General features: G+C 57.1%; 1 protein-coding gene across 11 annotated transcripts in view; it reads left to right on the top strand.

Moving 5' to 3' along the window:
- SFXN5 (sideroflexin 5) overlaps window positions 1-23,775 on the top strand; it is a 118,984-nt gene extending 95,209 nt beyond the window's left edge. For 2 of the 11 annotated variants that reach the window (XM_004277072.3, XM_033400490.2), the window contains 2 exons: window positions 4,651-4,768; window positions 20,640-23,775. In XM_004277072.3, the coding sequence (XP_004277120.1) occupies window positions 4,651-4,768; window positions 20,640-20,717 (196 nt within the window). In that variant the 3' untranslated portion in view covers window positions 20,718-23,775. The other 9 variants (XM_049696154.1, XM_049696153.1, XM_033400484.2 and 6 more) reach the window with 5 other exon arrangements.
- The last annotated feature ends 1,632 nt before the right edge of the window (window positions 23,776-25,407 follow it).

The following is a 25,407-nucleotide window of genomic DNA, read 5'->3' on the forward strand; positions in this document are numbered from 1 at the left end:
GGTCATCTCCATGGAGGCAGGTCAATTCTTTTGTTTACTGCCCTGCACAGTGTCTAGCAGAGTTCCTAGCACACAGTGATGCTCAGTGTCTGTTGGATGAATGAATGATCTCATTTAACCTTCACAACAGTGCAAAGAGGTGAGCATGATGTCCCCATTTTACAGACAAGGAAAGGAAGGCAAAGAGAGGTTGTATCATCTGCTTACAGTCACACACTAGGAAGTGGCAGAGCCAGGCAGGGCCCAGGAATACGGCTGCAAAGCTGGGCTCTTCCTACCACACTGGCTGCCTCTTGGATTTTTGGATCACAGCACATAATCAGCCTGTCTTTGGAATCCACCCCGCATGGAGACAGGAGAGGGGCAGATTTGGGGAACTGGCCTCAGAAAGCCTGTGTTTTGATAAGGGCAGGACCCACACAAAGGTCAGCTGCAGGTGGGACCCGGCAGTGTGGGAACAGGGTCAGGGTGACCTTGAGGGGAGGGCTGGTCCAGAGGAAAGAGGCTGCAGCTGGCACTGAGAGTAACATAGGATTTTGGTGGAAGGGAGGGCTTTCTGGGCAAGGTGTGACCCTGTTGCGTGGACCTTGAAGAGCCCAACCCAACAGAAGCAAAGCACGCTCTCTCATTGCGCCTGCTGACAAGGGGCCCTGTGTCCAGCTGAGGGGATGATTTCTTCGTCCCCTGGAAGAGTGGGGGAGGTGCATAGTGGGCGTGGCTACCTGAGCAAGGGATGGTGTGTTGAACACTGAGACTTAAGAATATTAATCTCCTCTGAAAGTTGCAAAAATAAATCATGGGAAGCGATTCCTTCGGTGCCCCTGATCCTCGTATACGCCGCTCTCTGGTGAACTGAGGCTGTTCCCAAATACCAGCGACTGCAAGTGCATACAAGGACACCACTGGGCAAATGAGGAAGGGAGGGCTTCTGTCTTCAAGGCTACTGAATCTTGAACCTGGACTTTGCTGGGGAAAAATGTGGTCTGTGATGCCTTCTGGGTACCATCTGAGCTGGGTTTACAGAAAGTGGAGTGACGGTTAGTGTCCCATTGGTTGGGGGCTTAAACTTAGCTTTGGGAGGCTTGGGAGGTGGGGTGGGATTGTTCTAGTTCTGACTGTCCCAGCCTGGAATCAACCTGGACTGCGGGTGCCCTGCATCTGGCTCAGCTCAGGGTCAAAGGAAGCCCCTCGGGTAGGTAGAAGAGGGTTAGCCATTGGTCTCCTGGAAGACTTGTATTTAGTTGGTCCTTCCCTGAAGCTTGTGGGAGGGTCTCTGAGGAGGAGAAAGAGTCCAGTCTGGGTTCCCCCAGGAATATCAAGACGAACAAGACTCAGTTTGCACCCTCAAAGCCATAATTAACCTCATATACATGGGGCGGGAGGGGGGTGGGAGCTGCCAGACTGTGAGGTGGGGGGCAGGGCAGGTCCGGCACCAACTGAGACTCCTGGCAGGAGTCCCGGGGGGCTGGTCAGTTTCCCACCTGGAGAATGATGTCACTGCCCCCCTCACCACCTTGTCCACTAGAGCTTGGCACTTTGCACCATCCAGCGGGCCCCTGGCTCTTGGCTGGGGCCCCCCTGCCGGGCACCCCACGGCCTTTCCATGCAGGGTGCTAATGGAAGGGCCTCTGCTGGGGAGGCTGATGGGGGAGGCAGCCCTACCCTCGACCCTCGGGAGCCCCCGGTTGGGTGAGGGAGTCAGGACAGCCAGGGAAAAAAGACAAAAGAACACTTACAAAGCAGCCTGCTTGCAAATTAATGGAGCGCAAAAGTAAAACTGCTCCAAGTGCTGAGGGAATGCACGGCAATGGGGAGACAAGCTGTTGTGTGGCAGCGAGGCTGGCTTGGCCCCGGCCTCAGTTTCTCCTCTCTGGGAGGACCCTGGCTTTCCTGCTGGGATAGCAGAGGTGGGCGGCGTCTTCAGGTGTCCCTGTCTCTGAGATGAAAGGAAAAGGGTCTCCTGTCAGAAGCCGAGAATCCTCCACTCTGCCGAGCAGGGCCTCTCTCTGAGGGGCGTACGCCCCACCCCTCACTCTCCACCGGACCTTCCCTCAGGCCCAGGGCTCCACTCCAGCTCCACTGTCCTGGGGAGGAAGCTGGTTTTGGACTCAGGGCCCGGAGAGTAGCCCCGCCCCCCAACTCGGAGGCAGCTGTGGGGGGGTCTCTCCCCCAGCTCTGCATCCCTGGCCCTGGCCCGGGCCTGGACTTTTCTGCCCTCCCAGGCTGGGTCTCATCTTGGTCAGGGTTCAGGCCACACCCTCCACGGTAGCTCCTGAGGCCGCTCCCCAGCCTCCCTCATTCCCGGGGATCCGGGTCTTTCCTCTCTCCCAGGCATTCGCACATCTCTCCATCTGCATATTTTAACTCCCCCAGCTGCCTTTCCAATTCCTCCCTGCCATTTCCCTCTCCTCCTCCCCTCCCCCTGTCCTGCTGTGTTCACTCTCCCGCCTGGGCTGGGACTTCAGAGGCTCCTGTTGGCTGCTGTCTGAACCTTCCTCCTTCCTGAGTGGGGAGGACAGGCCTGGGACTTTCTGGATCCCTTTCACAGTGGGGACTTCAGCCAGCCACCCGGAGAGAGGAACCAAGGTCGCAGCCCCACGTAGAAGGGGTCTGTCCAGTGTCCCCACCGAATGAGTCAATGTCCTGCCCCTCACCTGCCAGGGAGGGAACCTCCCTCCCGTGATCCTCCCTCGGGGCGGTGCCTCCAGGGACCACACACCCTCCTGTCCCCTCCCCTCTGCTCTGGCCACCCTCAGGGACTGAGGTCCCAGTCGCTGCCACGGGAGCAAGAGTGCCCACCTTCTGGTCCTGCTGGAGAAGTTAATCTGAGTTGAAAACATCTCAGGACGCATCTCAGCCTTATCCCAGCCCTCCATGACTCCCTTGGAAGCCCAGGAGGCCTCAGGCTGAGTCCGTGGGGAAGAGGGGGGTAAGGCTCACCTGGAGGAGAGGGAGAAGATGGGGGCACTGGACCAAGGCAGAGGGGATGCCAGAAGGGCTTGAGTTTGATTTGGGCACCTTTGTCCCCCTGTTCTTAATCCTGTGGAAATTCTCCTCCCCAATAGCTCAGTTCAGGCTTAATTCAACAACTGGACAGATCTTGGAGTCTGGGCCAGTGGGAAGGGCTGGAGGACAACCCAGCCACCAGGATCCTCCCTCCTTCCTGCTGGTAACAAGGGCGGTAACAGCAGCAATACTAACACACCTCACTGAGCACTTACTGTGTCCAGGTCTTTTACTTGCACAGAATTTACGAGTAATTGGATTGTTATTGGTACCTAAGTAGGAACATCCTGGGCCAGAGTTTCCCAAAAGTGTGGTCTGGGGATCACCTGTTTTAGACTCATGGAAGGTTCCCAGGTGTAGTACCAACTGAATCAGGATCTCATGGGGGAGTCTGCATTTTTAACCACTGCCTAGATACTAAAGTTTGAGGACTGCTGTTCCCAGTTTTGCTGTCGCCTTAGAGCCAGCTGCTTTTGGGATTCATGTGCCAGGAGGTGAAGGTGGTGCGGGGTTTGCCTGCCCCGACACTGAGGCGCTGCCCCCAGAAGAGCCTCTCCCCTGCCTGTGGCCACAGCAGCGCTGCTCCAGGAGGGGAGGGGCAAGAGCCCTGGTTATAGCTTCTTCACACCAGGAGCCAGTCTCAGTCCGGTGGAGGCTGACGCTGACCCAGGGCAGCATGTGTACCCACCCAACATCCCTTGGCAAATAATCCATCTTGCTGACACATGCCACCTCAGGCCTCCCCAAGTAGAATGCCTGGTGGATTATACAGAGCGAAGTGTTCTGAGGGACAACGCAGTGAAGGTGGACTCGCCAGCTGCTCTGCCCTCCACTCTGTCTGGAGAGGCCGTTTTGTCATGGGGCTGGGGGACCCAGGGCCCTGGAGGGAGGCTTTCGTACCCCTCTCCTGCCCAAGAACCCCAGCTCTTTTGTTCACCGTGGGGAGGGGTGCCAACTGTGAACTGGTGATGCAGCAGGCAAAGGGTCCTTAAGGCAAGAGCCAGAGCAGCTCAGTGACAGCACTTTTAGGGAGTCAGAGGAACCCACACAGCAGCCCTGCTTGCCTCCCGCAGACTTGGTCTTGGCCTTGGGCAAGTCACTGTGGCTCTTGGATCGAAGGTGACAAGGTGGTCAGCAGGGTGTGTTCTGTTCCCATACCCAGAAGAGGTCATCCTCTCCCGGCTGTGCGCGCGTGCGTACGCGTGCTTGTGCGTGCATGTGCGTGAATGCGTGTGTGGTTTTTTCACTATTGCAATATGTGCTGCCTTCAAGGCCCATCTTCCTCCGCTCTGTCCCCACGTGGGCCCCCCACCCCCTGCACAGGAGCAGGGGCCGACAGCCTCCTCTATCGTCTACCCCACACGTGGCCTTCTTTGCGCAGGGCTGGATGCACAGTGGGGTGGGTGCCCCACAGGTGCTCATTTATGATTTATGGTTGAGAATTTAACCAGCAATGTCCTTCAGGACATGGCCAGGGGAGAGGGCTGCCACCGGCGGACGGTCCCAAAGATAGAATTCCTCCACAGCTACTTAGCTATGGGCTGGGCCTGGCCCTCAGACCCAGCGGGACCCGGCATGGTGGTTAATGGCCAGCTCACCCTGTCTCCGGGTCTCATGGGCGCCCCCCTTCTCTCTCCCCAACAGGACAGCTCTCCTGCAGGCGCGCCCCCGGCTGCTCCTCCCCGTGCAAAGCCTCGTGTGCCTGGCAGCCTTTGGCCTGGCCCTGCCGCTGGCCATCAGCCTCTTTCCCCAGATGTCAGAGGTCAGTGGAGGGAGGGGCTCAAGGGCAGGACAGGGAGGGTTGCCGTTCGGTCACTTTTGAACCAATACCTACTCGGTGCTGACACCTTAGCACTGTGCTAGCTAGGTACTAGGGTTAGACGGTGAATGAGACGGGCCCAGGCTCTGACCTCTCAGGGTCAAGGGTCAAGCAGTGAACACAGCGATGAAACGGAATAGCAAGTGAAGGGTGAGCAGTGTTAAGATGGGAGGAGTTTGACCATGGGAGGAGACAGTAGGGGCCCAAACAGAGCTTAGAGAGAAGTGGCATTTCATGGGGGCCTGAAGGATGGGCTAGAGCTGGCCAGGTGTGTAAGAGGTGAGGGGACACATAGGCTGAGGTCACCTGGTATGAAGGGAGGCGGCACACAGCTGAGGAAAGCCTGCCTCTTGGGCAGAGAGTGGGGAAGATGAGGTGGGCCAGGTACGGGGCCCTGACGTCAGCGGGTGCCGGGAACTTGGAAGCCAGCGCAGTGGGTAGACGTTACCAGAAGAGCTGGGCAGAGCAAGACCACAGATTCCTGATTTTGAACGGTCCCCATGGCTGTATGGTGAGGCTGCGTTGGAGCTCTGGAGAAAGAGCCTTCAGGAGGCGGTGGCGTGAGTCCAGCGAGAGATGATGGCGGCTTGGACCAGGCTGCTGGGAGCAGGCATGGAGGGAAGTGGGTCCTTTAAGAGAGAGTTAGGAGGCAGCTTCATCAGGATCTGATGAAGAACTGCGTGTGGTGGGAGGACAGGGAACCGGCAGGATGTGCGCCCGGCTTTCTGGTTTTGAACAACCCGGCAAGACGGAGATGAGGAGGGGCCGGCGTGCAGGAGGACAGCATGTAGAGCTGGATGCACGCGTGGGGTTTGAAGAACTTGTGAACAGAGGTGCCCCGTGGAAGCTGGCTTTGGGGTCTAGAAGCCAGGAGAGAGGCCTGGGCTGGAGGGACAGAAGTAGGAGCCCCCAGCATAAAACAGTGATGGAAGCCAGAATGGTGGGTGGGATCAACCCAGGAGCGTGTGGAGAAAATAGGCCCTGGGGAGGGGAGCTGCCCAAGGACAAGTGGCCAGGGAGGTAAGGACAGAGCCAAGTGAGACTGGAGTTGGGGGGCATCCACAGGGTCAGACCCTCCCGAGAGGTCAAGCTCCGTGGGGTTGAAGAGCGCCCATTGGGGTCTCAGTTCGTGAAGGCAAACCCCATCCCGAGGGGTGGAGCCCAGCTGGGGGGTAAGGAAATGGGTTGGCAGGCTGACCGCTTGGTCTAGAGGCTTGGTACCGGGGGAACAAAAAGAAGCAGACCCAGAGCTGGAATGAGATGTGGGATCAAGAGAGGCTTTTATTTATTTTCACTCTTTTAAAATGGGAGAGACTGGAGCTTGTGTAAATGCAAAGGGAAGGCACCAGGAGAGAAGAAGGACACTGGAGGAGGAGGACAGAGAGCAAAGTCCGTGAAGTGGGGGAGTCAGAACGCAGACAAGGGGTTCAAAGGATTCGCCTGGGTGGGGGAGACCCCTCCCCACTTTAGCAGGGGGAGGCAAATGTTGGTTGGGGGGCGGAGTTCGGGGGTGGGGAGGTTAAGGAAGTTGATCTGATAGCTCCTGTGTTCTCATGACTGAGCAGAGAGGAAGGAGGTGGGTGGGAAGGGGGAGGTCAAAGGTCAGAGGACCATGGAGAAGGCTGGAGACCTTCAGAGGGGAGAACGGGAGAGACAGGGGACTAAGGAAGTCAGAGAGCCTGGTGGGCAGTGCCGGGGGTCAGAGGAGGGGACGGCTGGGGGTGGACACAGGTCTGTGGGGATGGCCAGGGCCTGTCTACCCAGAGGTACGGGGCCTGCTCCAGTTTCGTCTGGTTGGGTGAGGCATTCGGGAGGCTGGTAGGAGTTCAGGAGGAGCAAAGGACCCCAGAATCTTAGCTGGGTGGGGGTGAAGAAGCATGAGCAAGCCGAGTGGGAAAAGCAAGGTTTGGTGCAGAGGCAGACCCAAGGAGGGCAAAGAATGATCATGGTATTTGGAGTTACAGAACTCATGGGAAGATGGGGGCTGTGGCCGCAGATGGACGCTTCTGAATCCGTGACCGCAGGACTGACCCTGCGGGGCGGGAGGGATGCCGGTTCCTCCAGGGGAGTTGGGGAAGGTGGAAATAAGGGTCCTGGGGTGTTACACTGGGACTGTGAGGACTGGAGACCCAGGGTCTTAGAGTAGGAGGTAGTGACCCAGCCTCCAGGGCCCGAAGAGGGTGAGGACAGGAGTCACTTGCCTCCACTGAGCCCCAGAGTTTCAGGAGGAAATTATAATGGGATGGGGCTCCTATGTCGGGGGCCAGGCCAGCGCACACAGGATGGGAAGCTCAGCAGTAACCTTACACCCACAGGGCCCAGCCTTGCCGTGGAGCAGGGATACGCCTCCCCATCCTTCCCCTCAACCCGAAAGCTGTAACAGCTATATCCTGATGCTTGGGGACTCCAAATAGAGCTGGGGGCTCCAGGTTGCCTGGGAGCTCAGAAGACGAGAGGGCGGGCACTTCTCGGCGGTCCTGGCATCCCTGTCTGGAAGGCCTGGGCCCGCCGCTCCCCAGATCCACTGACGGCATCTCTTTGTAACAGCTGGGCTGAGTCCGCAGTTCTGGGCAAGAGTCAGAGTGCCCCAGGTGCTTGCAGGTACCACTGTGTTCAGAAGCTTCAAGTAGCCGGCTCCCATAGCTCTACCTGTCTGCACAGGAGAGGGAGCCAGGGCAGAGAAACCCCATGAGCCTGTCCCACTGGAAGGATTTTCAAGGTCATCCAGTCTACCACCCTCCTGGCTCTGCTGGGGCAAATGGAGACCCAGAGCAGCCAAGGACCCGGCCCAAAGTCACAGAAGCCACGTGCAAATATAGAAGGACACCCCAGAGGCTCACTCCCAGTCCAGAGCTCCCAGGAGATGTTGCATCTGCTTGTCCTGTAGGATGTTCTCTTCTCACTCTTTTCCCTTCACCTACCCTGAGACAGTGTAGAGAGGAGGAAGCTGGGGCCTCCCTGTGGTGGGGAAGAGTCTAGGAGTGCTACGGGTCTAAGGGCGGGTGTTCCTTTGGGGCAAATAATGGAGAAATGGCCACAGTCCCACCACTCGGGCCTCCAGCTCCGGCTGCAGAGAGGTGTTCTAAGTGAGCAGCCCGGGCCTAAGTGAGTCAACGTCCAGGCTTCTCCCTTCCCCCATGTCTGCCACAAATAGGCATGGAAGTTAGTTCTTCTGGGTGTCTAACCAAAATCCTTCTCGTTGCAACCCAAGCCTCCTTGTCTAGTTGGAAAGAATATAGTCATTTTGTAATAAGTCTGTTCTCTGGGAAAGGAGGGTAGGGACGTGATCTTCAGAGCCCCCTCCTCACCTGCATCAACCCCAACAGGATGCGGGCGGGCCTGTGCATAATGGGGTGTTTGGCTGAGAGGACCTCGTTCCCCCATTCTTCCTCCCACTTAATTCTCTCTAACGACGCGCTGCTTCTGCCATGTGGGGATCATGTCTCACATCCCAGAAGCCAATGTGATTTGCCACAATAAGTCTGGACCTGCTTGGGCTGACCCAACCTTGCCAAGAGCCACCAAGGTTGTCAACAGGAGTAATCACTGGAACGCTAATTAATTAATTAGGTGACCTGGAGATGGAATTTAGGAACTGGTTCCCAGAATGGCTGGCCTGCAGTGACTGGTGTGGGGTTTCCAACCCACTAACCCCAGAGGTTGAAGAAAGAACTTCAATCCCCTCTTCAATCCCTGGGAGAGAGTTTTGGGGGTGTTTTTTAAGATTTTTTTTTTTTTTTTGATGTGGACCATTTTTTCAAGTCTTTATTGAATTTGTTACAATATTGCTTCTGTTTTATGTTTTGGTTTTTTTGGCCGTGATGCGTGTAGGATCTTGGCTCCCCGACCAGGGATCGAACCCGCACCCCCTGCAATGGAAGGCGAAGTCTTAATCACTGGCCCGCCAGGGAAGTCCCCCTGGGAGAGAGTTTTGTCCGTGCTTTTCAAATTAGTATTTCTGCCTATTAAAATGGTGCTAATTTTAAAACTAAAATTGCAAATAATAATAATACCTACCATTTGCCAAACATCTACTAGGCCAGGTCGTATGCCGGGAACTCTGCATGCCTTGTATTAAATCTTCCTAATGCCCCTCAAGTCCAAGGCATTACTGTTTATCAAAGGGTGTTGCCTAGACAGTTAGATGTGTGTGTCTCAGGCTCTGGGGCGAGATTTTGGCTGGGGAACAGGGAACCTTTGATGCATGGTAGGGACTGAAGTCCTGGAAGGGTTGAGGTCTCTGTAGAAGGAAGAAAAGCTGTTAAAAGAGGGCAGGAGCAGGCAGGGAAGAACCCTGATGAGCAGTTTCATGGACGCTGAGGACAAGGGCATTTCGAGGAGGAGGGGGCTCCCTGCAAGTGAGCTGCTGCCAGGGCACTAGGAGTTGACAACAATCGGGGGTTGTGGCTGGGCGAGGCAGTCTAGGAGGCAAAACGGCAGTCAGGTTTCTCCCTTTGTTCAGAGAAATGAACTCAGGGATGGGAAGCCATTGGAGAACAGCAAAGATAATTTCACTCATTGGTGTTCTGTGAGATGGGGGGGTGGGGGCCTGGAGAAAAGGCAGTGATGGGGAAGCAATCACACAGCCCAGGGTAGAAAGGCATGGCCTCCAAGAGGTCCTGGGGTCCAGTAAGTACAAGGGCCTGGTTGACTGTGGTGGTAAAATGTGGACCCAGAACATGACAGTCCTGTGAGGTTCGTACCAGTATTATTCCACGTTTACAAATGAGAAAACTGAGGCACATCAAGGTTAAGGACCTTGCCCAAGGTCCAAAGTTGGTAATGATGGAATAAGCTCTGTACCCACAAAAGGATTCCATAACCCTCCTCAGCCCACCCCCATCTCGCTATAAAATGAGAAGGCCCAAGTCTGAGCCCCAGATGGCTCCTTGCTCATTTATCGGTAGGAACATTCCAGTGCCCTCACCCAGCCCTCGTCCTTCATGGGGAATCCATGTTCAGGTTCACAGGGACCTTCTGAAGCAGGTGTTTGTGCCTTTGTTCTCTAACCCAGAGCTGAGGCAGGAGGCGGGGGTAGGGGGTCTATGGGCCAGCAGTTTGGGTAGGGAGCCTCCTTAGGAACTTGGGTGTGAGGACAGGGGAGCAAGGTCTGGCCTCCCTTCTGAGCCCCGGTCCTGTTGCCGGGAGTGTGGGGTCTGCCCCGGTGGACACTGTGACCTTCAGATTAAGGCTGTAGGGCATTGGCCAAGGCCAGCTCAGCCCAGCATGGACAGGCCCATCTGCACCCAGATACTGGGGGGATTTCCCCTTTTGCTTGTAACTTGGAGGGCCATGTCATAGCCCCCTGCTCTCAGGGAGCCTCTGTTCTGGGGGTGCAGACAGAAGCCAAATAACCGAGGAATGTCAGGTGATGGTGCAGCTATGATGGAAAGGAGAGGGCTGTGTTGGAGCTTGCCCAGGGCTGTGCTGGGTCAGGCGGGCTGCAGAGGCCTCCCTGTGGCATGTGGGGCCTGATTTGTGGTGACCTTTCTGGCCCTGCCCTCTCTGGAGATTGGGGCTCTGGGCCCCAGGCCAACGTGGTCATCTCTGTCCTCCCTCAGACATATACATGCATGCGCGCACGCGCGCGCGCGCACACACACACACGCACACACACACACACACACACGTATGCTGGTGTCTCAGCTTCCTCGAGGGAGATGTCCAAGGTCCAGTCTCTGGACCCATGGGCTTGGCTGCCACAAGAGGCTGGACCTGGGGATGGTGAATGTCCTTCCAATTCTGACAGCCGGTGTTCCCCACCTGGGAGCGCTTCCAATCCCATTTAATGAACCTCGTTAAGGTTCAAGAAGCAGTACCTTGGCCAAGTACCCTGCCCATGGCCCTGCCTGTTTCTCTCTCTTTGTGCCTCTCTCCTTCGATTCCTCTGGGCTCTCCCCCACCCCATTCCCCTCTCTTTCCCTCGCGATTCCCCCCGGGAGCTCTGGGAGGGGGGGAAGCTGGGGAACTGGGCTGCACATACAAGCCGGTGCCATTGTTCGACAATCTGTTTTTGTCTTCATCTTGTTGGCAGGCGGCAGGAGAGGAGCAAAAGGTTAATGAGACACTGTGCAGCGGGATTACCGACGGCGGGCGGCGGGCGGGCGAGCCAGCCATGGTGACAGGGAACTAATTAGGAGCAGTTTAACAGGAGGAAAAAGTGAAATCTCCTCTTCACCAACTGTCAATAATTAGCTGATTTGGTGAGGTTGAAATGTGCCCACAGGAAAAGTTGGGGCTTTTCTGTGGATGAGTGAGGCTGTGGGTACGGAGGCCCCAGGCGGCTCCGCCCTGTCCCTAGGTGGGGCTCAGGCCGGGGGCCGCCACACATGCCCCAGGTCTGCCCTCCTCCCATCTGGCTGGCACCCCCCGGCCTCAACTCTCTGTATGACTTGGTCTTCGCCCTAAGGACCTCAGTTTCCCCTGCCATAAGATAAGGTGTTGTATGTAAGCCTTTCTCCTGGTTCCGCCCATGAGGATTCTGGAAGTGAAACCATGAGACCGGCCCCTGGTACTAGAGCAGGGAGAGCCGGTGGCGGGCTGTGTGGCCTTAAGTCAGCTGCAGACCCTCGGGTGCCTCTCCGGCAGCGTGGCTGTGCCGCCCTCTCGGGCCAGGTGTGGCTTAGGGATGGTGCTGAATGCTGAATGGGCAGAACCTTCCTCGGAACATGCCTTCCAGCCCCTGGACCCTCATTCAGCTCCTCTGTCCTCCCAGCAGCAACAGGGGCTGAGGTTGGGGCACAGGCAAGGTGGGGCCGGGCTGCTGCCATAGGGCTGGGGGCTCCTCGAGTGTGTGTGTGTGTATCTCCCCCCGGCACCAGTTTTGCGGGGTCCACGTGAAGCCAGGGAGTCAGGTTCACTGGCAGCGAGGGTGGTTGCCCTGCAGTTGTCTATTGTCGGCTGTTGGTTTGCTGGCCCCTGCCCTTTGGCCTTCCCTGACACCTCAGCAGAGGACCCCCTCCCCACCCTCCCTCTGCCTCTCCAGCTTCTGCCAGACACCTTGACTGGAAGAAAAGGTAGCATCTGAGCCCCCCAGGGCTTGCTGCTCAGAGCCTCCCCTGTCAGCCCTGCTGAACCCCCAACCCCCTCCCTCTCAGCCCAGCCCCTCCTCACCTCAGCCCCGGAGGGTCCAAAGAACCAGAAACCTAGGCCCTCCTTATGTCCTCACACTAGTCACCCTGGCCCCAGAGGTTGGCTCTTAGAGGTCACACGCACGCTGTAGATGAGGTACCTGAAGGTCCAGCTCAGCCATGCCCCGGCTCACCCCGCTACCTCTTCCAGCTCCCCCTTCCAGCTTCCATAGTTATGAAACAAAGAGGCACATCATCCCTGTATGGGGAAAGAATGTGGGTACCCCCAGTGGGTACCAGAACCTCCACCATCTCTCTCCCCATCACCAGCCCTGAAGAAAATAGTAGTTTTGATGAACCAGCTTGGCCGGGAGCTGTGACTTAGCAGAAGCAAATGTCTCCCCCAGCTTGCCTCCGTTTCTCCGAGAAAGCATTTGAACTCCCAACCAAGAACAGGGAAGAGTTGGGAATGAGCTCAGGTCCACATTCAAGCTGTTCTAGAAGAGGTCCCTCCTCCAGGAAGTCCTCCGTGATGAGCCCCCCTAGGATCTGTCTCTCCCCACACATGTAGACTCTGGTCGCATGCGTTTCCTGCATCCCATCTCCCTCCCCAGCACAACAGTCCTTTCTCCATCCCTTGACTCATAGGGTGTCTCTAAGGCTGAGAACTGGCACTATTTATTAACACCTAATACAGAGCGTGGCTCACCTTGACTTCATTGCTTCCTGCTTCTCCCGCTCTTCCAAGGCTGATATGAGGCCAGAAGCAATGTCTAGGGGGTAGTGTGTCCCTCTTGAGTCCACAGAGATTCACCATCTCCCAGAGCACGTGCCTCCTCCCCTCCAATCTCAAATCCTTCTCTTACTTTGCTTGGAGATGCTTGTTTGGGGCTTTTCTCCTTTACTGCTTTAATCAGTCCCTATTGAACTCTGAAGCGGGCTATTTTTGCCATCAGAAATCTGCCGCCTCCCTGCCCGCTGCTTTCTTGGAGTTTGCCCACAGGACCCCCCAGGAGGGACGGATGGGAATGGCAAAGCCACTTGGAGCCCAGGAACGCCAACGCCACCTGTCACGTTGCCTGTTCCACACACCCCCACCCCAAACCTGCGCGTGCATGCAGGCCCACACACGAGCACGTGCACGAACATGCGCACACATGCCCCGGTGACAGGCCTCAGCAGGGCCACCTCTCAGCCCATCCCTCCCCAGTCCTTTCTAGGACCTTCTAAAACACCTAGCTGGATAGAGGACAGGGAGGGAGGAGGCTTGGCTGTGCAAAGCTTCTGCTGAGAGGATTAAACGCATCAGTACGTGTGAAGCATTTAGAACGTGCCTGGCCCACAGCAAGCGCTCGGCCCTGTGCGCCATGAGGAGACACAGGCGAGCAAGACCCGGCCTGGTGGTGGGATAGCCACGGGGTCCTGCCTTCCTTTAGCAGGTTTTCTAAGCCTCCAAAGGGCCTTCTCATCCATTTCTTGGTAATATCCACATCCCAGCCCCAGGAGTAGAAAAGTCTTTCCACCTCACATGTGGGGAAACTGAGATCTTGAGAAGGTGGAGGACAGAGAACGATTCTGAGTTTGGTCCACCAGAGGGCACCCAGGAACAGTGCAAAGCTCCAAAATGGGGGGAGGGGGTGGTCTGAGCGTTCCGTGGGTGCCATCGCACGGGGGGATAGGAGGTATAAGATGAGGATCCCTGAACTTGGGGAGTGCCGTTCGGTTTGATTCCACTTTTACCGAGGGCCCACTATGCACATGGCACAGGGTGACTTGAGCTACCCTGAGCGGCTCACGCTGGGGTGGGGTGGCGGGGGGGGCCCTGTATTCACAGCTGGCCTGCCTCTGGGGGTGTAATCGGCCGGGGGCACCGGAGGAAGCAGCAATGGATTTGGTCTGAGAAGATCAGGGGAAGCTTCCTGGAGGATTAGGCCTCAAAGCCTACTCATGCAACGTACTGGGCGTGAGAGCAGCCAGTGGGTGAGGAAGCTGGAGAAGGTCGCGGAAGACCTTGAGTGTCCAGCCAAGGAGTCTGACGTTCACTGGGAAGGCAGTGGGAGCCCAGAGCCAGCACCCGAGGCCTGACCCACCGATCTAGGCTCAGGCCTCAGCTGCTCCTGTCCTCCAAGGACACTCAGGACAACACTCAGGCCTGGACGTGTGTATCTGAGCAGGACCCGAGGCCTGCCTAGCCCTGGTGACAGAGGGTGGTATGTGGCCGCCCAGTAGGCAAGTTGGTTCCGGACCTGGCAGAGGCCTCAGGCACACAGGGTCAGCCAGGTGCCGGCCTGGGCTTTGGACCTGTGTCAATGTCGCCACCACCTGCGGACCCTCAGAGGCCCAGACCCCTGGCCAGGAGCAGGAGGCCGCTTTGAGCCATGTCACAGGGTCACGCTGAACACCCCACCCCCCAGCCCAATGCCTTTGAAAAGGAGGCAGAAAAGCCACCAGAAGAAAGGCAAGTAGGAGGAACTTCTTTGTAGTAGGTAAAAGCCCCTGAAAGTGGGGCACAGGCCGGGGATCCAGTTTCCTGTTTATGTCTCGGCACCTTAGCTCCAGGTTCAAATATGTAAACTATCTGCTGGCTGCTGGCTGCAGGTGTGTGTGTGCTCTGGGGCTGCAGAGGCAGAGGTGATCCCAGATGCATTCCTGACTCTGGCCCCCCACCCAGGATGAGCCAGGAGACAGAGGCAAATAGCTCAGGGTTAACCCTTCCAGCGCCACAGAGGAAGCCCTTCAGGCTGCTCTAGGGGGCTCTGGGGCCAGCTGGGCCTGGGGGTGCTCCGGAGAGGCTCGTGCTTTGTGTTTGCTGCCTCTGACCTTAGATGCAACCGGAAATCTGGGGCTATCTGCTACAAGGGGCAGCAGGCTCTGAGCTGGGTCTGGAGGCTGGGGTTGGGGGCTCTGATAGGGTTAGGGTTAGGGTTAGGGTCTGAGAGGGGAGGGCATCCGGGTGAAGCTGTCTGGGAGCCAGGGTGCAGGTTCTGCCTGGGAGTCAGGGAGTGCTAGCAGGGCAATACTGCTCATCTCATGGCAAAGCGAGCTGTTTCCAACAGGCCCACGTCTTCTGGGCACCCCCATTTCTGGGGCTGGAGGGTACCATCAACCAGTGCTGATTGATCACTTCAGCCAGGGCTCTGGCTCCCCATACCAGACCCCGCCTTCCCTCGAGGTCCCCTGCTGACTGACCGTCGGGCGCCTGGGGAGGAGTTCACCAGATGAATGGAGGGACCCACAGGTTCCTGCCGGCCCCCCACTGGCTGCCTGGACTGGGTCACCCCTTCTCCCTGTGGCCACTCCTTGCACAGCCTTCCTTCTCCTTGTCACCTTCTCCCCAGAGGAGGCCCCTCAGAGCTTAGCTGTGGTCAAGCCCCTGCCCTTGGCCTACTACCCTGGGGCCCTAGTCTTTTCTGGGCTGATGATAATGACCCCTCCTTGCCGCATCCACTCCTCTCACTGGGCCTTGGGACCTCCCTCTGTCCACAGCCCACCTCTGAGCCGCTGTGGCCACCACACCATTTGTTCTGCTGCTGACACAGAACACGGAGCCGGCTTCTGCTTCTTCCCTTACCTCAAATAGCAGGGGGACCCCAAGGGAACACACACCCTGTCCCTAACTCTGGGACCCTGAAGCTGGTTAGTTGCCCTCACTCAGTACTTGAATCTCATTCATGTACCAGCACAGCCCTGGATGTGATTTCTGTGGAGGGGACTCAGGCCCCCCACACCTCAGAGGGGTGATCTCCATGGGGTAGGCAGCATGGGGGTCCCTGCCCCAGCTTCCTCCGCTGAGCCCAGTGGTGAGGACCCTCAGTGGTCCCGACATCCGTGAGCCCTCGAGACGGTGAGCCATTGGCTCAACCCCCAGCTATGGGCAGAGAACTGGAGAGGTCTTAAGGAATGACCGGTTGAATTGGCCCAGGATGGAAGTGAGAGGCGGAGTGAGGGTTAGGAAGTCTGGACTCTAGGGGGTCACCAACTCCCACCAAAATCCCTCTGCCAAGACCAAAGACCAAAGGCTCTCAGCCCCCACTGGGGCCGCAGGAAACTCTGTCTGCCTGGGGTTGCCATGCTGCCTGTTGTCTGTGGTGCCCTCCGTCACTGCCACCGCCCCTTGGGCCGGTCCCCCAAGGCCGCCATCATGGGCTTGTTCCCTATACCCGCCCCTCAAATGTGCCTGTTCCCCAGGCCTGGCGCCCTCCCCTGCCATCTGCTCTTCTGGGCAACTCCTCCACTCCAGGGCTCTGGCTGTGCTCACGTATCCAGGGCTCACTCTTCTGCCCAGGCCCCTGCCCAGAGCTCCTCCCCCAAGACCTGTCTGCCTCACTGGCTTCTCAAGCTGGGGGACCCAGGCCTACCACCCTCCCACCCTGACCCACCCCCCCATATTCCCCTGCCTCTGAGAATGGCGTCACCAGCCACCCAGGCTCCTGAGCTAGAATTAGGAATCATCCAACGCACAGTCATCCTCGACACCTCCCTCTCACCCCCACATGGAATTGGTCATCAACTCCTGTGGATTTCGTCTTAGAAAGGATCCCCAGCACACCCTCCTGGCAGCCCCCACGGGCAGCATCAGAGGGCAGGACTTGCCACCTCTCTCTGATTCCCTCAGCTGCCCCCTCACTCACCTCTCCAGCCCATCCTCCATGCTCACCACCACCAGCAAGACAGGGATCTTGGACCACCCCTGCTCAGGATCCTTCCGTGACTCCCCATTGCCCTCGAGTAAAATGCTGACACCTTCACGTGGCCTACGGGGACCTGCCTGCCCCAGCCCCACCTCCATTTCCTGCCACATTCCCAGCCTGCCCAGCATTGCCCACACCAAACATGCCATGCTGGCCAGCTTATGCTTTTCTCTTCCCCAGCAGGCTTTTCCTGCCCTCTCTTATCAAAACCTTCTGTTTCTTTCTGGCCTCCCTCCTCTGAGAAGTCTTCCTTCCTTGTTCTTTCATCAATGCATGGTAACCCCCACCCCCTCCCAGTTTCCATGGCACTTGGTTTGTCTCTCTGGGATCCATCTGCTTGCCTTTCTGACTCCTTCCCTAGACTTGAAGCTTCTCAAGGGCACGGGCTGCTCTGGTCCATCTCTGTGTGCCCAGCCCTGGTGTATGGAGTTGGCAGCTATAAACATCTGCTGACTTGAGGGCCGATGGAATTGAAATGAGAGGAAAAGGCTTAGATGCCAGCTCTGTCCCTAAACGCCTGCTCCTGAGTGGAGGGCCTCGTCCACTGCCCTCCCCCGCAGCCTTCCCATTGCCTGCGTCTCCCCACCCTGCTTCCCTCCTACCTGCTGCCCTCAGCACAGTTGGGAGCCTGGGTCTGCAACAGCCCCACTGGGAGGGGGACGCCTTGGTCTCCACCAGGGCCAGTGCTCTCCAGGGAACGGGCCGAGTAGGCCGTGGCCCTGGCCCGTGGTCCTCCACTGTGGTGGTGAGCAGCCTCTCCGATTTTAATGCGGGCCTCAGTGCTTCAGTGAAAGCCGGCATGGGAAGTTGCTAATAATGGCACTAAAATAAAATATGCTACATCTGTTATGGGTAGCAGAACAAAATTAGCTGCTCACACCTCTGACATCCAAGATGTCTTAACTTAAAATACTCCTTGGCTTACTTTACATCATTTACTGATTATATTTAAAAGAAATACAATTTTGCAATTACTGTTCTTTCCAGCGTGATATCTATGCATCATTTTCCTTTTATGTTTATATATTTCTCCTTCATTAGTGCAGTCTGAAGGGTGATTAGGATTCTTCAAACATTTTACAGAGGTTAAACGTTGATTAAGATTTAATTATTACTGTAAATAGCTTGGAATGACATATGGTGCAAAAGCCTGACATATGTGCATTTGAATAAATGAAGTGCTATTTCCCAGGATGCCTCAGTAGCTGTTTAACAGCTTTCCCGAAGGGTTATGTTACACCTCATGGTAAGATTGCTGGGATGTTATATTTTGTTGGTTTTTGCAGCTGAAAGCTAAGAACAGTTTTCCAGTTTTTTAAAAACATTGAATATTTTAAATACCTAAATTGTTTTGCACAAATTTTTGCTAATTTGTCTAACTAGGTTAAACATTTTCAAAAGCATTTAGATTTTTAAGCGTGGGCGCTGTGCATTGTGTCAGTGGCAGCATGGGGACGAGGAGAGCTGGTGGGGTGGAGGGGACTCGGAGGCCGGCAGGGGTGTGGAGGGAGGAGGTGGTTTGAGGAGAGGGGGTGGGGAAGAGGCCTGGTCCCTGAGCCTCGCTCTTGTCTCTTTGGCCCTCTCAAGTGGCCTGGGTATTGGGGTGCCAGGGACTACAGGAAGAGGGTCCCCCTTCTCCAGGAACTTCACCGGGCCCACCGGCTGTAGCCCACACTGAATCCCCTCTTGTCTGGTCTCGGACATGACCGAGTTCTCTAAAAACCCGTCCAGTCTATGGCACCTCCGGCCTACTACCCAGAGTTGCCACGTCTTGATGTATAGCAGGTACCTGGGACCAAGCTCAGCGAGCTGAGTTTCAAAGGCCCGGTGCTCCCTTGACTCGGTCCAGGGCAGGTGTCAGGCTGGGGCCCCCCACAGAGGGAGCGCCTCCCTCCCGGCTCCCTCAGGTTTGAGGGCTCAGGTGTCCCCACCAGATCAGTCCCTGGAGCTGCAGATCAACATCTGGGCGGCTGTGGAGCCTCCAGGGGGACCCCAACCTCCCAGTACCCTCTGCCTCTCTTCTTTCCGCTCACTGATTCAACACTTATGAACACCTACTGTCTCCCGGCACTGGGCCTTGAGGATGCAGGATGAACAAGATCACACCCTCGCTGCCTCATAGAGCTCGTGATCTAACGTGGAGAAGCGGGAGATGAGTGATCGGGCAGCCTTGAACCACATGCTACGACGGCTATACAAAGTGCAGGGGAGGGTGGGGCTGGAGAGGTGGCCGTACCCAGCCTGGATGAGGGAAGACGTCTAAAGCTGAGGGAACTGGGGTTGGGGAGGAGAGGAAGTGGCAGAGGGCAGCTCAGGCGAAGACTCGGGGTGGGAATAACCCAGTGTACCTGAGGCACGGTGATAAGCGGGTGTGCCGTGTCTCCAGTCCAAGGGACTGGGTGGTGAGGGGGAGGATGGGGCTGGATCTTGAGGGATCCAGGGATCCCACTGGGTCCCTGAGGGCAGTGGGGCCAATGAGCCATTTCATAACAAAGAGAGGCATGGCCAGACTTGCAGCTGAGAAGGCTCCCGATGGCTGTGATGGGGGAGGGACTGGAGTGGGTGACACCTGAGGGGAGGGAAGGAGAGTGGAGGTCAGGAGGCCCCAGGGTCTCTGGCCAGAGCACCATTGGGTGGCGGTGTGGTTAGCAGGGGGCGGAGCGGGGGGGGGGAGGAGATGAGGAATTCTGTTCTGCTCTGGATGGGTTGAGTTTAAGTACCTGTGGGGCTATGTGCAGGGAAGAGGAACCCTGAGACCCTGAGAAGTGTCCAGTGGGTGTCACACAAAGGGAGCTGGCAGTAACCTTGGAGAGGAAGATTGTTGTGGAGCGTGGTAGGAGCAGAGGCCAGATTTGCTGTGGGTTGGAGAGTCAGTGGGAGGTGAGGAGATGGTGCTGGCCAGTGTGGAAGACGCCTTGAAAAAATGTGGCCATTGGAGGGGAGAGAGACCCGGTGGTAGCTGGAGCATAACAGAGGGTTAAGGGGAGGTTTTATGGGATGGGAGGTTCTCTGCTGATGAGCAGGAGGCAGTGGGCTGAAAAGGTGGGAAGGAGGGAGGGCAGTCCAGCGGTGGTCTCCAGAGTGGGGTCTTGGGAGGGAGGGATAGCCGCAGCGGGGCAGCTGGAGGGCAGGTCCAGAGCAGAGTGTGGACACAGGTAGGTCGTGGGTTTGACGAGAAGCTGAGGGGTGTCTTCTGATACCTTCTGTTTTCACTCCGAATTAGGAAGATGAGTGCGGAGCTGAGGGTGGGGATGGCTGAGGACAGCAGAGGAGGTTTAAGGTGGCCTCTGCGGAGAATGGGAGAGGGAGTTGACCGGCCATGTGGCCCAGGGCTGGGGACTGTCTGGCTGCTGTGAGGGTCCAGCCAAAGTCAGGGGCAGTGAATGTTGAGTGGTCTCTGCTAGGTGGTCAGGTTTAAGTGGAGAGAAGGGAGATGCATAATTGGGTTCCTCCAAAGCAGGGCTTCTGCCAGTCAGGCCAGAAGGGCCTTGCAGCTCGGAGAGGCTGAAGTGGTTGGCCCTTTGCGTCCAGGTTGGAGGGGGAGGTTGTGAAGACTGAGCCGTAGGGAGTCTGGGGCTGGGGTCTTGGTGGTCCGAAAATGGATAGGGAGAGTGAGTGGGGTGCTGGAAGGACAGGGGATGGTGGGGTCCAAGAGGGTGGGGTTTGGATTTAAGGAGTCTGGATGGAGCAGCCCTGGGGCTGACCAGGCCCAGGGTGTGTCCTGGGAGTGGTCTATGCAGCACTGGGGACAAGGTCCTTGGAGATGAGGGAGACAGAGAGCTCAGAGGGTAGGACGTTCCCCAACATGGATGTGCTGGCAGAGTAAGAGGCATGACCTGGGCTGGAAGGGGTATCGTGAGCCCCTGGGCCGAAGAGCAGTAAAGAAGGAAGATGTATCATTAGGCAGCACACGTGGGCCCTGGCTGGGGTGCCGGGGGCAGAGGGGAGAAGTGTGGGCACCAGGTGGTCCAAACTGCTACTCCCAGCTCCCCACTCACCCCTTCCCTCCCATCCCCCTCACCTTTCCTCTCTCTGTTCTCACTCTCTTCTCAGATCGAAACGACCCAGTTAGAGCCTGAGATTGCCCGGGCCACGAGCAGCCGGACAGTGGTGTACAACAAGGGGCTGTGAGCGGTGGCCGGCCGGCCTGGGGGACGGAGCGTTGTCCAGGCCGGGAGTTGGGGGCAGAGAAGGAGTCCCGTGGGCTGCACCTGCAGGGAGAGGCCAGCTGACCCCCCAGTCCTGGGCTACCTGCGGGAGCCCTCCCCGCACAGTGGTAGGGAGACTAATCTATTCACACTTTAACATAAGGGACAGGAATTCTGACACATTTACTACGAAAAATAATCAAGTGCATTTCTGGGCCTTATGTGGGGTTGTCAGAACTCTACTTAGCACAATTATGTGTGAAGCTGAAAAATTGTAGAGTGCCCACGGGGTAGGATTAGGATCCTTTTATACTTTGGTTTCTTTTTTCTTTTTCTTTTTTATCAGAATCAAGCCTTGGTTGGAGCTGCCCGGATGCAACAGGTGGTGGGCGGAGTGGGCCTGGTGGCCTTGGTGGCCTGGCTGGTAGATTTAAGATATTACTGTGGCCAGGCCCGATAGCTCCCTGGGCTGTGCTGGGCTGTGCTGGGCTGGACTAGGGAGGGGAGGGGAGCCAGTCTACACTTCACAGGATGAACCAGCTGTGACTGAGGTCCTCAGGAGGTGGCCCAGGAAGTCAAGGGGCACTGGAGGCCTCTAGAAGATTCCTTGGGCAGCTGGCTCTGAGTGTGACCAGCCTTCATGCCACACCTACAGAACCAGTTCCTCTGCATGAAGCCCAGTGACACACTGAGGCTGGTGTCACCCTCCACGGAGCCCTGATCCATTTGAGACCTGGAGATGACCCCAGCTCCAGGCAGGAAGTCCTAAGAAAGAATTATGCTTGGCGGGAACCGTGGCCTGCCCTCTGCCCTCTGCGGGAAGATCTTCCTTCCAGGCACAGGCTGGAAGCTGGGCGTTGGGACTGAGGGTAGGGCTGGAGCCAGGCCGACTGCTGTCCTTTCCAGCCACCGGGCCACCTGCCCCAGCCCACCATTTCCTGAGCAGGAGGGTCTCGTGCCTGAGAGTGCAAAGCCCAGATCTCTAGGCATCTACCTGAGAGCATCAACCCAGGAACAGCAGGCCCCAGCTCTGGCACTGATGGGCTGTGTGACCTTGGACGTGTCCACCACCTTCACTGAGTCTCCACTCCCTGTCCGGAACCAGAGGACTGGATTGAGGGGTTCCCCACCTGCTCTTCCAGCTAGACTTTGTCTTTGCCTGTCCTGCTCAGATGCTGGGCATCCCAGGCATGTCCCCAGCGTGGACACTGGACTGGGAATGGGGCAGGCTCCCTTGGAAATGGCCAGCTGTTGGCCTCAGAACCTGGACCTCGCCCTTCTGTATGTGAACACACATTCCTGGAGCACTTGACCTTTGCCAAACACTTTACAGGTCTGAGGGAAGAGGCAGCGTGCATGCCTGGGCCTGAGTGTAGGCCCACATGCTCGTGCCGCTGCCTCTCACCCTGCATGGGCCTCCGAGGCCCGTTGCCACTGGCTCTCATTTGCAGGCCAGGAGAGGGGAGAGTGCTACAGGAGCTTTGCAGAGGAAGCAGGGCCTGAGGTGGGGGTGAACAAGGTAAGCCCCCTGACCCCCATCTGAAAGGCCCAAACAAAGCGGAAGCCTGGGCCTCCATGCATCCCTCACCTGACCCCAACTTGAATGGAGCCCTTGATATGCAGCCAAAGGGCCTCAGCTTCCCTGGCGACTTCATCTGGGGAGAGACCTGGCTGGAGATGAACACATGCACTTGCAGGAAAAGGCTATTGCAGGATGGCAAGGGCGTGGCCATGGGTGGCTCTTGCCATCTTTAGGGCAGGGTAGTTGTGAGGTGCATTGATACCATGCACTCCTCAGAAGCCCCTGCTGCCCTCACCACCCAGGCAGGCCGTGGTGCCCCCCAGCTAGCTCTGCAGGATGCTTCCCCAAGGGCTCCCCACTCTCCTAAGGAGCAGCCCACCCACTGCCCATCAGGAAAAGGAGACGGCAGAGACAGGCACAGAGGACACAAGAGCAGAGGGGGTACCACAGTGTTGGAGGGGCAGGTCGTTTTTAGCTAATCCTGCCATAATGTGAATGTGCCAGTGACTGGGGGCTGGGCATGTCTGGGTCCTCTTTTGAAAAGCTCACTTCAAACTCACCTTGCCCCACCTCTCATAGGGTCTTGCACTTTATACCTTGGGACCAAAACTGCTCACCCCAGCTCTACTCCCACCCCGTCCAGGGGCCTGGCAGAGATGGGGTCTTTCCAACTCTGCCTCTGTGCTGGTTGCCCCTGCCCAGCCCCACCCCTGCCCAAGCCTTGGGAGCCCTGTGGCCTCGACATCTCATAACCTACTTACTTTGTCTCCTAGATGCTTTCTGGTCATGCTCCCAATGCAATTTCACATGAGCTAAGGGGGTTTCTCCTGGGGAGTGGGAGGGGTGGGTGGCAAAGAATCCTTGTAGCTCAGGGTAATTGTGACAGAGGTTCAGGCGGCCATGCTGCTAAGTCCTGGCCTGGCTGCAAAAAATACCATGAGGGGAAGCTTTTGGCCAACATCCATCCTCTACTCTGCTGAGGACAGAGGAAGGGAGGCCTCGTGGGCAGATTGGTTCATAACTAGGGGTGGTGGGAAGGCTGAGCCAGGATCCACTGAGGTCTGGGCCTGGCCCAGCTGTGCCAGAAGACAGGGCACACCTGCAGCTGGCTCTCTCTCTAGCCCTGTGTACCCTCCTCTGGTCACTTCAAACATTCCCTCAGGCTTGGGGATGCCCTTCTCCTATTCCAGAGAGTGATCTTAGAGCACAGGAACTAAAAGCCCAAGATGTCAAGATAACCAACAGACCCCTTTTCCAGTTCCAGACTGTGAGCCAGCTGGTCTCCTGTCCTGGGCCTCTAGCCTGGGAGCAGGGTGACGTCCTGAGAGGACAGGGGCAGTGGACAGAAGCAAGGTGGTTTTCTAGCCCTGGGCCAGTGTGAGTGAGACACCAGCACACACGCCTTGGCCACTCCCAGGGGACTTTGCAGTGTCTTTTTAACCTTCTCAGAAAATTTCTCAATCTCTGTGATTTATGTAATACTAATGAGCTGTGGGCAATAAATGATGGATTTAAAGCATCAGGGCTTGGCTTTGTGAATTGTGGGTGGGAGAGGTAGGGGTTGGGAAACAGTGGGAACAAGCCAAGTGCTGACTGAGGATTTTGTGAGAAGGGCCCTGAGGAAGGTGCAGACCCAGGCTCCAGGAGGGGTCAAGCCTGCTAGGAGGCCCAAAGGGAAAGAGACAAAAGGACGGTGGGGCATGTGAGGGCAGGAAGCGGGACAGAGCAGGTGAGCTGGAACTCAGCAGAAAGACCCTTTACAGAGTGGTGGCTGAGGGAAGGGCTCACTAAGGGCCCCACTGCAAGGAACTGAGTAGAAGAGGGATTTTGGTAGATTCTTGGCTACTGATATCCAGGGGACTGGGGGGAGGCATGGGAGGGGCATTCTGGACTGCCTGGGGGCCCGGAGGGACTTCACAGGGAGAAGAGGTTTGAGCCCGGTGGAAAGGTACCTGATATTGGCAGTGGTGCGTGGCACCATCCCTGGGAACTCTGCCCCTTCCTGACTCCTCCACAGTCCCTCAGGGCCAGGCCTCAGCCACCTCCTGACAGCTTTGCCTCCTCCAACTCCAGGCAGCTCCCAGAGTTCCTGAGGGAGTGAGACCTGGCTTCTTCTCTGGGACCTCCAAGCATCTTCCAAGCCTGCAGGGAGAAGCTGATGGCCTCCTCTGCCAGGAGGATAATGTAGCGGAGGTGGGGTTCATGGCTGGGGTAGGGCAGACCCGGGTTCCAGCCCCAGTTTGGCCCCAGCCCGACTGTGACTTCTAGCCAGTCGCCTCCTTTATTCACCCATTCATTCAGTCAGATGTTTATGGAACATCTCCAGCAGAGCCTTGGTGTCCTTAGCTATAAAACGTAAAGAACAGCATCACTCTCTGGACTGGTGTAAGGATGGAAGAGACCAGGTAAGGAACGAACCCAGACGCTTCTCCCACACCTCCCAGGTGTCGGGGGGCTGCTGCCTCCCTTTACCTGGGCGCTGGACCTCCCTAGGAGGGTGGGAGGAGGGAAAGGGATGGGGGAGGGGTCTGTTCTCAAAGTGATACTTTTAGGTCAGGGGGCTTCTGGTCTCAGGGGAATTTCTTTGCTAAGAGCCTCACTGGCCACAGCCCCCATCCGGATGGAAATCCTTGACTCTCAGAAAAGACACAAATCCCTCCTGGGAGCTGTTTGTTGTTTTTAGCTAGTTTGGGGGCTCAGCTTCTGCCTAGCCCGGAGATCATTAACACTCCAGGAATGTGGCTTCCCCTGGCCCCATCCCCATCCACTGGCCCCTAGGGCCTCCCTCCTCCCACCCAGGCCATGGTTAGAAGGAGAGTCAGAATGCTAGCGGATGAGGGCAGTGATGAGTGACCCTTTCCCAAGGCCCTGGGGAGCCGGCTTCCCCTGTCCTCCAGAACTGCTGCTGCCCCTGCTATCTCACCCATTCCACTGCCATTGGTTAGGCCCCCAAACAGGAAAGTCTCAGCCATTCCCTGAAAGGCCTAACCCCCACATGCTTCCCTGCAGTACCAGGTGTCTCTCTCAGGCAGTGGCCCAGAAGTGTTTGTTCTCCATGTCCCATTCCGAGGTAGGTGCCGGCAGCTTGTCCAGGTCGGAGCTTGGCCCCTTTCCGACAAGGACACTTCCTCAGCCAGAGCAAGAATCTGGA

Source organism: Orcinus orca, chromosome 13, assembly GCF_937001465.1.
Source record: "Orcinus orca chromosome 13, mOrcOrc1.1, whole genome shotgun sequence".
NCBI classification, from domain to species: Eukaryota; Metazoa; Chordata; class Mammalia; order Artiodactyla; family Delphinidae; genus Orcinus; species Orcinus orca.